Source organism: Neolamprologus multifasciatus, chromosome 18 (genome assembly GCF_963576455.1).
Source record: "Neolamprologus multifasciatus chromosome 18, fNeoMul1.2, whole genome shotgun sequence".
NCBI classification, from domain to species: domain Eukaryota; kingdom Metazoa; phylum Chordata; class Actinopteri; order Cichliformes; family Cichlidae; genus Neolamprologus; species Neolamprologus multifasciatus.
Window position 1 is genome coordinate 16,102,533 of NC_140456.1, and position 12,774 is coordinate 16,115,306.

The 12,774-nt window shown below is 39.7% G+C and overlaps 1 protein-coding gene and 1 pseudogene across 1 annotated transcript; one reads left to right on the forward strand and one right to left on the reverse strand.

Moving 5' to 3' along the window:
• The first annotated feature begins 3,336 nt into the window (after nucleotides 1-3,336).
• LOC146497624 (7-alpha-hydroxycholest-4-en-3-one 12-alpha-hydroxylase-like) lies at nucleotides 3,337-5,144 on the forward strand (annotated as a pseudogene).
• A 2,729-nt stretch (nucleotides 5,145-7,873) lies between these two features.
• LOC146497625 (5-beta-cholestane-3-alpha,7-alpha-diol 12-alpha-hydroxylase-like) lies at nucleotides 7,874-10,026 on the reverse strand. Its single transcript, XM_085142146.1, has one exon. The coding sequence runs from the start codon at nucleotides 9,995-9,997 to the stop codon at nucleotides 8,432-8,434; it is 1,566 nt and encodes a 521-aa protein (XP_084998272.1). The 5' UTR covers nucleotides 9,998-10,026; the 3' UTR covers nucleotides 7,874-8,431.
• Nucleotides 10,027-12,774: the final 2,748 nt, after the last annotated feature.

The following is a 12,774-nucleotide window of genomic DNA, read 5'->3' on the forward strand; positions in this document are numbered from 1 at the left end:
AGTTTTTCCAGCAATAAAGCTGTGTTTTCAGTTTAAGTCCCGTCTCTGAGAGTCCTGCATTTTGGATCCATTTTCCTGCCTGCCTGCCACACAGCCAACCATGAAAAAAACAGGTTTTGACACTAGGCCTGCCAAATGGGCTTATTTTTTTGCAGAAGAGTTTAGGATAGCTAAATAAAAATATAAAATATCAGCTCATTTGGGTCATGCCTTTTTTCTTTTTAGAGTTCTGAGATTAAAATCAAATCAAAATTGAGGCACCAGTTTAGTTCTCTAGTTGTGAAGGTGATGCTCTACAAGAACGCTGAAATGCAGTCGTTCTTTGCTCTGTGTCTTAACGATCAGTCTCTCCCTTTCTCATTGTGCCAAATCTAAAGTTTGGTGGAGGGGGGGATTATTATGTGGGGGTGATTCTCAGTTGGGCTTTCCCCCGTAAATCTAGTGAAAAGAACGCTTCTGCAAGACTGCTCAAAAATTCCCCTAAACACATTCCTAAACAATATGGCAAGCCTTCCCAGGGGAGTTAAATTAATATTAAACCCTATGGATCAAGAATAAGATGTCACTCAAGTTCATATGAGTGGGAAAACAGACCAGCAAATGCTTTTGGCAGTATGGTGTATCTGCAAACTTGGGTCTTCCTAAGAAAGTTAATAGGCTTTGTGTTAGGGGGGAGTGAGTTTCCACACTAGATCCTTGGAATGAAACTCTTCTCCAGGTCTTACAGTAGGTGCTTTCATGGTTTTGCAATTAGGAGGTTGTCCACCTCCTAATTGCACATGAGGTTTTTTTTCTCCTTAGACTTCCATAGCATACAGGTTCCTACTGGTGGTTTCCAGTCCAGTCCTTTGTTAAAAACTCAACATAAGCCCTAATTAAAATGGATCCTCCATACAAATAAAACTACAGGGTGGGCCATTTATATGGATACACTGTAATAACATGGGAATGGTTGGTGATATTAAAGTCCTGTTTGTGGCACATTAGTATATGTGAGGGGGCAAACTCCTCAAGATGGGTGGTGACCATGGTGGCCATTTAGAAGTCAGCCATCTTGGATACAACTTTAGTTTTTTCAATAGGAAGAGGCCCATGTGACACATCAAACTTATTGGTAATGTCACAAGAAAAACAATGGTGTGCTTGGTTTCAACGTAATTCTTTCATGAGTTATTTACAAGTTTCTGACCACTCATAAAATGTGTTCAATGTGCTGCCCATTGTGTTGGATTGTCAATGCAAGATCATTACAAAAGTGGTGTGGTTTTTTCAGAAGCAGCATTCAGACATGTTATTGCGGTTGGGTAAAAGCTGTGTTTGAGTCCATTTGTCATTACACTGATTGCTCTGTACTGTCTGCCCGAGGGCAACCGTTCAAACAGGGAGTGTGAGGTATCTTTTATTATGTTCTGAGCTTTTTTACAGTTTTTCTCCATTGGTTTGGCTCATTTCTTGAAACAGAAATTACATTCTCAAAACTCTAAGATCATTTGGCAAAACACTCTTACAGTTTAGCACAACACTATAGCTCACCTGCAAAAGCTCATATCTCTTCCAAAACTGTTCACTCAGGCTTCAATCTAAATCCCTTTCTCATTTAAACAGTCAGTGTCTCCAAAATGGCCAAGATCTTTCTCAATAGCTTTGGCTCATTTCTCGACACAGATCGGACATTCTCATCATTCTTGGTGCTTTTGTCAAAATAAACCTGGATTGTTGATCACAACAACATGGTCCACCTGCAAAAGCTCATATCTCCCCTAAAACAGTTCACTCATGTGTCAAAACTACATTTCTTTCTAATCTGAATAGTCAGTGCCCCCAAAATGCATCGTCCCTTTGGCATTGTGTGAGTACTGCCATACAAAATGTTTAGATGTTTTGTCACTATGGCAGAGGACCAACAATATACAACAGAAAAGAGTAGCCTCCAAGGTTTGACATCACAGATTGCACTCACACTACCAAGGAAATGATAACCATTTTTTATTCACACGCAAAGAAAGTTTTATACATATGTAAAAAGAAAATGTACATTACAGTAGTAAATTGTATGAACACAAAATCAAAAAACAAGGACTTATTCAGTGTTCGCTGTACTCATTCTCCCGCTGCACAGTGACTGGAATACTTCTCTAAACTGTATAAATTATGTAATTCCATAGTTTACAGTAATTTGTTCAATATATTTCTTGTCATATTTAGTATCAAAACATTCCACTAGTCCTCTCCACCTGCTAGTATAGACCTACTACTGTAGGCAGATGCACACAAAATCTCTACAGTAAGTTATACATTTTTTGCCTCACGCACAGTGCCCTGTCCTATACAACATATAATTCCATCATAGATTACATAGAGTACATACCTGTTTTCCCTGCGAAAGGTTTGGATAATGGAGGAGACTGTAGAACGAGGCACATTAGGCTGCACTCGACAACCTGTCTCTGCCATTGTGAGGCCATGGTTTATGACATGGTCTATAATCGTGGCCCGAATTTCATTCGGGACAGCACAGTGTCTTCGCGCTCCTCGGCCTCCTCTTCCCCCTATTCCTCTCAGTCCTCCTCTTCTTCTTCTTCTTCCTCCTCTTCCTTAAGGAAGAACTTCCCCTTGTCCATTTGCTTTGCCTTGTCTATCCATGTTCAGAGATCGGACTGGCTCTGGTCAAGCTCTATATATCTGTGTTTGGCAGCACACAATCATGGAACACACCTGTGTGTGACACCTAGTTTCATCTGACTGTCAATGACTGTCATCAATTTATCAAATATTCAAAGAAATTCATATATTTGGTATTCATGGTATTATGTTCTTGACCAATTTTGACAATTGAACAGACGGTTGTGCATGCGAGTACTTATACAATGAAATCATGCTGACATGTTTTGGAGGGAATGATCATTAGACTGAGAATCAACTAATCAGTTTAGATCTACAAGATCTATTCATTTGGAAAATGTGCTAAATGTGGACTAACTGTATAACTGTAGGCTACTTGTACTTAATCATTTGCAAAGATGCACTGAGACAATTGAGACATGTACTAAGGCATTTGCCATTTGATAAAATGAATGAGAAATGCCATTCTGTTGTGAACATTTGCCAAGAGGTTTGGAGGTTTGTCCATGTTATTTTGAGAATGTAATTTCTGTTTCAAGAAATGAGCCAAACCAATCGAGAAAAACTGTAATACAGCGGGTATTATGTAGATCTTCCAGTGTGGGGAGAGGGCAGCCAGTGATCCTTTGAGCGGTGTTAATGACCCCTTGGATTGCTTTCCTCTGAGCCACTGTGCAGCTAGTGTTCCAGATGCAATAGATTATTACACACTCGATGGTGGCTCTGTCGAAGGACAGAAAAAAAGTTTGTTGCTTTCTGCTTTTTTTTGTATTCTGTTCCTTTTGCCAATAAAAATACACTCTGAGTTTCAGTCTGTCGTCACTGTCTGCATTTGGGTCCACGCTTTCTCCACTCCACGGGTCTGCCAGCGAAGGCGTGACAAGTCCTTCATTCTGGTTTATTTTCACCAGAATTGGACATCAACATTGTATAGGAATTTCTTTTACCTAGGTATTAATCACATTATGTTATTGTAATGCCTTGGTGCCACTGGATTTTAACATGTCTGACACTCATACTTAAGACAAATGGTAGGGGGTGTAGTAAGGATGTTGGGGGAAACAGGAACTCCAGAGGACCAGTCTTTTGTCTCTTCAGGACTCTGGGAAGTAGCAAGGGAGTGTGAACCTTAAGGTGTGAAACAGCTGTGTACTGCCTTTTGTTCCTGGAGAAGGTATTTAACTGAGAGCCATGCTAGGCTCAGGGAGACTCTGCTGACCCTGCCGGACCCTGACCCTTCAGGAGTTTCGTAAATATGACCATCTCTTCCCCAGACTTGTGTATGGGGTCCTCCCACCGATGGAAAAGTTGTCTGCAGAGAGGTTGAAGGCATACTTCTGGGATGTTCTCTCAATACTGAAAATGAAAACCAAGGACAATATCAGTGGCTGGGTGTGGGACATACAGCAGGGTAAAGAGGAGATGGGCATCGATATGTCAATGATAAACAGATACATGCTTGTGCTTCTTATGGCCTCTCAGGGCAACACAGGGCCTTCTTCATTCTGGCTGCTGCTCTTCCTCATGAAACACCCAGAAGCCATGAAAGCAGTGAAGGAAGAGGTGGATAAAGTTCTGAAAGAATCTGGACAGGAGGTCTGGCCTGGTGGTCCTATGGTCAACCTGACCCGTGAAATGCTGTTGAAAACACCAATCTTGGACAGTGCTGTTGAAGAGAACCTCCGACTCACTGCTGCACCCCTCCTCAACAGGGCAGTGATAAAGGACATGACCTTCAAGATGGCTGATGGGCGAGAATATTTACTTCGCAAGGGTGACAGAATTGCAATCTTTCCTTTCAGTTCTGTCCAACATGACCCAGAGATCCATCCTGAGCCGCATTCATTCAAATATGACCGCTTCCTGAATCCAGACGGGAGCTCAAACAGTTTGTTTTCCTCATGTTGGTCTATTTTGAACTTGAGCTGATGAATCCTGATGAGAAGATTCCTGAAATTGACCTCAGTCGACACGGATTTGGAACAATGCAACCTGTCAGAGATATCCAGTTCAGATTCAGACTCAGATATTAAGCCAATCAGATGAAAACAAAACTGTGATTTTCTTTTTCTTTGGATCAAGATGGTTTGATGAGCACATTATGGAAATTATGGAAGCAGATTTAAATCTAAAGTTTTTGACGTGTTGGTCAACAGTTTAACAATTCAATATGCAAATGCACTGATATTCTAGACATGTATATGTATATTGAACACATTCTGATCATAACTCCTCTTCTTTAAGTAATTTGCAGATCAGCAATCAGATTAAATCCAGTTAGAAATGATATTGATGGGCATTGTTTAAGATAACAACAATTATGATTATTGGTTATTAATTATTATTGTGAATGTTCTTTTTTGTATAATTATTTTTCCGTAATTGATGTGACATGTACATGTAGAAATTGAGACGATTCATGTATATCGTAGTCAGTTTCAATTTTTAGTTCAATTTTCTATGTACATTACAAGTTTTTGCTTTTTGTTTTTTCCAAAATAAATGTTTTTTTGTAAATGTCAGATTTTGGAGTTTTATGTGAGCCTGTTTTAAAACTCAAAAATCCAAAACAAACAAAGACAAAGTTATAGGCTGACTTCAGTCAACGCAGTGACATGGATTCTTTTACTTGTTCCCTACAACAAAATCCCACATTCCCACATTCCCGATGTTTTTAAAATAAACAATAAATTGTACAAAAACACAGAATCTTAGAAGAATGATACAAATGAAAACTAATATATGCAATTTTATATTTAATTTATTTTAAAATGAATGTCAGGAGTTTAAATACATACTCCTGTTTAAAAATAAAAATAAAATTAGAAACTTTTGGCAGTTATTTTATTGTTCATGCTTGACAGGTTTAAAAATTCCATTCACAGAATGGCTGGCTCAACACTTTAGTGATGAAACCTCAGTTACAAAAATGCTTTTGTGAATTTTGCTGAAGTTGCAGATAAACAGTAAGAATAAATGCATTTGCCTGATTAATAACTTAGAAGGTTATAATAAGAAGGATTTTGACATTCAAACACAAATTAATCATGAACAGAAATGATTTCAAGGTCATTCACACAAGGCAAGTCTGATTTCAAATGCAAATCAGGGTCAGATTTTTTTTACAACCATAAAACACGCACACATGGATAATCTCTAGGACAGCGTGGGGAGAAAAAAAAACAAGGAGTTTGTCTTCTGTGGTTCAGCTCAGTGATGCTCTTTTAGGCCAAAACATGACAGTTTCTGAGTCTAATTGGAGTAAGCCAGACATGTTTTAGTTTGCCTTTGCCTTTAGTGTTCTTTGGTCTATGACCGATGCTGTGAACCATCTTTTGTAAGGTTCATTTAGCAAAACCAACAAAAACACTCTGAGAGTGCAATTCCCCCTGAACTCCGTGACCTTGACCCGATGTTGCACCACTTCGATTTTTAGCTTTCACGTGTTTTCTCCATCCCTTTGGTGCTCTCATCAGGAAAGTTCAATCTCACCACTAATGAAAACAGTTAAGACGTTTTTAATAACACAGATTCATCAGTGCAAAAGAAAATGAAATGAAATCTTTATCAAATATGTAAAAACATGCAAAGCCAGTCAATCATTTTTGAACTTCAGCAGACTACAGACAGCAGTCTCGACTATCTACCAGACACGTGCAGGGGGGCCGGCAGGGGCTTGAGCATCTGCCCCTTTCCTGATGGGTGCCCTTTTCTTGAGCCTTTTTTTAAATGTGTGTGTAGAGTCCTGCCTGTGGCCCTCAACAATAACATTAAACTATTAATCACAACTTTGCTAAATGAAAGGATCTGGCTTGCGTAAGTGGTTACGAGCCAGGAACAAGCTTGGTGCCTTTTTTGCCACCTGGGCAGGGCAACAAAACATTACCTGTCCTTTTATTAACTACAGAAGTAGTGGTAGTCATTAACCGCTAGCTAACTGGGTAAGCGTGTCAGATGTTTGTAGCTCTTATTATAATTACGATATTCAAACACACACACACACACACACACACACACACACACACACACACACTGTATTTGAAAGAAAATACAGATTATATTAGATTTATATTTCAAATATAACAAAAAGATGATTTTTCAGCTGTAAAATTATTGTATTTCTACGGTTTAAATATTGTACAAATTGAATCATCATAAATACATTATTTTATATTTATTACTTAATTTTTTTAAATCTTATTACTTTATCTGTATAGCACTAGGAATAAATAATAAGGGAAGAATTCTGGATCAGCATCATGATCCAAACTTTTGGCCATAGTTTATACAGTGTTCTGGAGACGGTATAAAATGTCACTGTATGTGCATGCGTGTGTGCACTTGTTTAATCAGCTACCATCTTTCCTATGGACTTTTTAATGTCTACAGTCACAGATCGACAGCAACATTTTACCCCATCAGGTGAAACATAGGCTACGTTTGCTTTGCATTGACCCCACCTGATGACAGTGATATAGTATGACGCGATTCCATATTAGATTCTTGATGAATTTGGGTTGTTGATGTTCAGCCTGGTTATATGTGATCCTTTTTAACTTGTTTTGGGATGCGCTCCTTGTAATTGCATATGTATGCAATTTGGGGGGGGGGGGGGGTTGTCTCCCCTCTCTCAAAAGATACAACTCAGACGGCAGGTATCAGGAAAATGAGGACAAATGAGTTGGACATTGACATCAGCTGTTGTTCTAGTTCATTCTATTAAGAAAACAAGTTTCGACTCGGGTCATTTTCTGCACAAGAGATAAAAAAGGTTTGGTCATGACTTTATTGTTTTGAATTCCGAGATTAAACCCCACTGGCTGAGCAGGTGACCATATTCTATACAGCTCAATGTTGGCCCTTTGCTGTGTGTCTTTCCCTGTTCTCACTCCCCTCTTGACTGCTGCACTATCAAAATAAAGAAGCTGGCACCTGGGAGGAGTCAGTTCAGTTATAGATAATGCAAATGACAAAACAGACCATGTGGCTTGCAGATGTGTGCAGTTCTGCATGGCAATGGGTAAAACTGAAGAAGATACAAAGCCCTAGAAATAACAAATATAACAAATCAAATCAAAGAAAACCAAAAAACCATGCATATACTATGAATAACAACTGTGCTGAGGTCAGTTCCTGAGGCTTCCCACCAGAGAACTCCATATGAAACTCTTTGCTAATCTCAACAAACCAGACTAGATGAACAGATATACATATGTAATGAGACCAGTACAAATATAATACACATGTAGACTTGTTCCAATTAAAGACTTGTTTATTCACAGAGTAACAAAGTGTGCAGAAGCAGAATCACAGAAAATTCAAAAATCTGGATAAATAGAAGGAGATGGACGGCTGGCACTGATTCTACTTAATTTGCATATGGAAAATGTAACAGAAAATCTGCAATACATGTGTTCCCATACTTCATTTTATAAGTCTCCATGTATCATCAAAAGAATTATACAAAAAAAAGGTGTTTAAAGATAAGACTTTTGTTTTTATCTGATTGGCTTAATAACCAATAATCATAATTGTTGTTATCTTAAAAAATGCCCATCAATATCATTTCTAATGTGTTTAATCTGATTGCTGATCTGCAAATTACATATGAAGAGTTATGATCAGAATGTGTTCAATATACATATACATGTCTAGAATATCAGTACATTTGCATATTGAATTGTTACAGTTGACCAACACGTCAAAAACTTTAGATTTAAATCTGCTTCCATAGTTTCTATAATGTGCTCATCAAACCATCTTGATCCAAAGAAAAAGAAAATCACAGTTTTATTTTTATCTGATTGGCTTAATATCTGAGTCTGAATCTGAACTGGACATCTCTGACAGGTTGCATCGTTCCAAAGCCGTATCGACTGAGGTCAATTTCAGGAATCTTCTCATCAGGATTCATCAGCTCAAGTTCAAAATAGACCAACATGAGGAAAACAAACTGTTTCAGCTCATTGGTGGCAAAGAAACGGCCAGGGCACATGGAGACCCCAGATCCCCAGGGCATGGTGTAATATTTTACCTTCTTTCCTGCTTTGTAAAAATCAGTTTTCTTGGTCCCGTCTGGATTCAGGAAGCGGTCATATTTGAATGAGTGCGGCTCAGGATGGATCTCTGGATCATGTTGGACAGAACTGAAAGGAAAGATTGCAATTCTGTCACCCTTGCGAAGTAAATATTCTCGCCCATCAGCCATCTTGAAGGTCATGTCCTTTATCACTGCCCTGGTGAGGAGGGGTGCAGCAGTGAGTCGGAGGGTCTCTTCAACAGCACTGTCCAGGATCGGTGTTTTCAACAGCATTTCACGGGTCAGGTTGACCATAGGACCACCAGGCCAGACCTCCTGTCCAGATTCTTTCAGAACTTTATCCACTTCTTCCTTCACTGCTTTCATGGCTTCTGGGTGTTTCATGAGGAAGAGGAGCAGCCAGAATGAAGAAGGCCCTGTGTTGCTCTGAGAGACCCAAAGAAGCAGAAGCATGTATCTGTTTATCATTGACATATCGATGCCCATCTCCTCTTTACCTTGCTGTATGTCCCACACCCAGCCACTGATATTATCCTTGGTTTTCATTTTCAGGATTGACAGAACATCCCAGAAGTATGCCTTCAACCTCTCTGCAGACAACTTTTCCATCGGTGGGAGGACCCCATACGCTAGTCTGGGGAAGAGCTGGTCATATTTACGAAACTCCTGAAACAAAGCTTCTGATTCAGCTCTGTCTTTCTCTTTGGCTTTCTCCTCACTTTGTTCTGATTTGGGTGGCACGTTGCCAAACAAGGCCAAATATCCAGCTCTGAAAACAACATTGTAGCTGTACCTGAACAGTCCATCTTCTTTCCAGGTCCTGTCCTCTGCAGCTGATCCAATGTTGTGCAACATCATGTTCTGCAAATTACTCATAAAAGATTGGGTCAGTTCTTGCAGACCTTCCCCCTTCAGATGCTTGTTGCTGGAGTTGTGGAGAACACTGTGCCCCACTTTAACAGCTTTATATCCAAACACTCTGTACACCAGATGCACTGCAAATTTACGAAAGTCCAGTTTGTCCCGACTCTCCTTAATGAACCCCCCAAATGAAAAAGAGTCCTGGACAAATGTAATATAAAACCCTCCCAGCTGTACTGTAAATATTTCACCGTGCTTCTTCTCCATTCTCTCTAGGAACTTCAAGGTGTTCCTGCGAAACTCTAAGACATGACCCAACCAAGGAAGGAGCCCTTTATCGAGGGGGGGTTCTCCTGGTCGCCGCTGTCTGAACACTCCGAGCAGGTACAGCCCTCCGACCAGACAAGCAAGAAAGCCAAGAAGTATCGGCAGCAGCAGCTCCATGACTGATTCAGTTAACCAGCACAGATTCATGTGAAGGAAAGTTTCAGGCCTGCTTTAATGAACAGACCTTTGCTCCTCCCCCAGCACGCAGGATGGTGTTTCTGGGAATTGTTCACTAAATAGTCCAGAAAAAAACTATGTCCTCAAGTAAACAGTGTTGAAACCTGTTTACTTCTTAGTTATAATTTACTAGAACAACATGTGATGTTGATGTCCAATTCTGGTAAAAATAAACCAGATTGAAGGACTTGTCACGCCTTCGCTGGCAGACCCGTGGAGTGGAGAGAGCATGGACCCAAATGCAGACAGTGACGACAGACTGAAACTCAGAGTGTATTTTTATTGGCAAAAGCAACAGACTACAAAAAAAAAGCAGAAAGCAACAAACTTTTTTTCTGTTTGCCTTAGGTTGTGCAACAGTCAAACACCTTTTAAATGTCTGTTAAGAGTTCAGCAGGAGTCAAACTGCTGTCTGAACACTCAGAGAAGGTACAGCCCTCCGAGCAGACAAGCAAGAAAGCCAAGAAGTATCGGCAGCAGCAGCTCCATGACTGATTCAGTTAACCAGCACAGATTCATCTGAAGGAAAGTTTCAGGCCTGCTTTAATGAGCAGACCTTTGCTCCTCCCCCAGGATCGGTTTCTGGGAATTTACACTTTACTATATAGTCCAGAAAAAATAATAATGCACTTAAGTATCAATTGAGGACACGATTTTCCAATTGTCCTAGAGATTCCCCTCTTTCGAAATCCAAAAGAACATACTGTAGCCTGCATTGATATTATGTTTATGTTAACAGCTCTATGACAGCATGTATGAAGAGATTGTGGACCAATGAGTGCACACTGGCAACAAATATCACTCTAGTTAATCATAAGTAAGAAAAATAAAGTTTTGAGGGGTCAATGGATGTTGCATGTTGTTGACACTAGACGTGTGATTCTGGTTTATTGTTTTACCAGAATTGTTTCCATCCATGTCACTCATTGTTCAAGTAAATTATAACTAAGAAGAAAACTGTCACGGTTCTGGGTCATTTTGACCCAGCTTTTTCGGTTTCTTTTATTTTGGTGTTTTTCTAGATTATGTTCATTATATTTATGTTCTGATTCTTTAGCTATCCTGTGTTGATTATTGTCAATGGAAAATTGTACTGAGTAGTCAGTATAAGCTTTTAGTGATATAAGTTTACATGTGATCGAATACTGTATGATGACCTTTTCCTTGCTTAGAACTGATTGTTCTTTATAAAACGTGTTCTGATATTTCTATCTGAATCTTCCCCAATTCTGACCTCGCACACACACACACACACACACACACACACACACACACACACACACACACACACACACACACACACACACACAATCACATACGCACATGCTCACGTATCAACATTCCACTGAACAAATGTTTTCATTTTTCTTGTGTATAAATAAAGACAAGTGCAAGAACAGAGCACTGATCACAGGGCCCCCACTCTCATGTGAGCCCTTGCAAGTAAAATCTGCAGCGTGTGTGTGTCTTCACTATTAGACTGTCAACCGAAGAAGTGTTTTTTAGAATAAATCTCTTGACATTTATCATAATTATTCTGGTTTAGGCTTTGTTCTCTTGTCCTCATGTTTAGTATAGGTTTAGTTCTGTGCTTAGTCTTCTCTGCTCGTGTGTCCCTCTGTGTAAAGTCCATGTTTCTCAGTCCGCATCTTTGTGAATTGTTTCTGGTTTCCTGTTTTACTTTGAAAGTTCATGTCTCATGTCAGTGTGTTCAGTTTTACTTCTCCCTTGTCTCGTTGACCTAATTTCTCCCAGCTGTGTCTCCCTCCTGTTTCTCAGTCCCTGATTACTTTCCTATGTATATAAGCCCTGTGTTTTCCTGTGCTCTCTGTCGCGTCGTACTTTCTCCATGCTGTGTGTTTGTCGTGTTCCAGTATTCCAGCGCCTCTGTTCAGCGTTTTTGTTTTGTTCTTGTGAGTCTTATTTTGAGAAATTTTTCCAGCAATAAAGCTGTGTTTTTAGTTTAAGTCCCATCTCTGAGAGTCCTGCATTTTGGATCCATTTTCCTGCCTGCCTGCCTGCCACACAGCCAACCATGAAAAAAACAGGTTTTGACACTAGGCCTGCCAAATGGGCTTATTTTTTTGCAGAAGAGTTTAGGATAGCTAAATAAAAATATAAAATATCAGCTCATTTGGGTCATGCCTTTTTTCTTTTTAGAGTTCTGAGATTAAAATCAAATCAAAATTGAGGCACCAGTTTAGTTCTCTGGTTGTGAAGGTGATGATCTACAAGAACGCTGAAATGCAGTCGTTCTTTGCTCTGTGTCTTAACGATCAGTCTCTCCCTTTCTCATTGTGCCAAATCTAAAATTTGGTGGAGGCGGGATTATGATGTGGGGGTGATTCTCAGTTGGGCTTTCCCCCGTAAATCCAGTGAAAAGAACGCTTCTGCAAGACTGCTCAAAAATTCCCCTAAACACATTCCTAAACAATATGGCAAGCCTTCCCAGGGGAGTTAAATTAATATTAAACCCTATGGATCAAGAATAAGATGTCACTCAAGTTCATATGAGTGGGAAAACAGACCAGCAAATGCTTTTGGCAGTATGGTGTATCTGCAAACTTGCGTCTTCCTAAGAAAGTTAATAGGCTTTGTGTTAGGGGGCAGTGAGTTTCCACACTAGATCCTTGGAATGAAACTCTTTTCCAGGTCTTACAGTTGGTGCTTTCATGGTTTTGCAATTAGGAGGTTGTCCACCTCGTGGACTTGTTGTTTTTTTTCTCCTTAGACTTCCATAGCATACA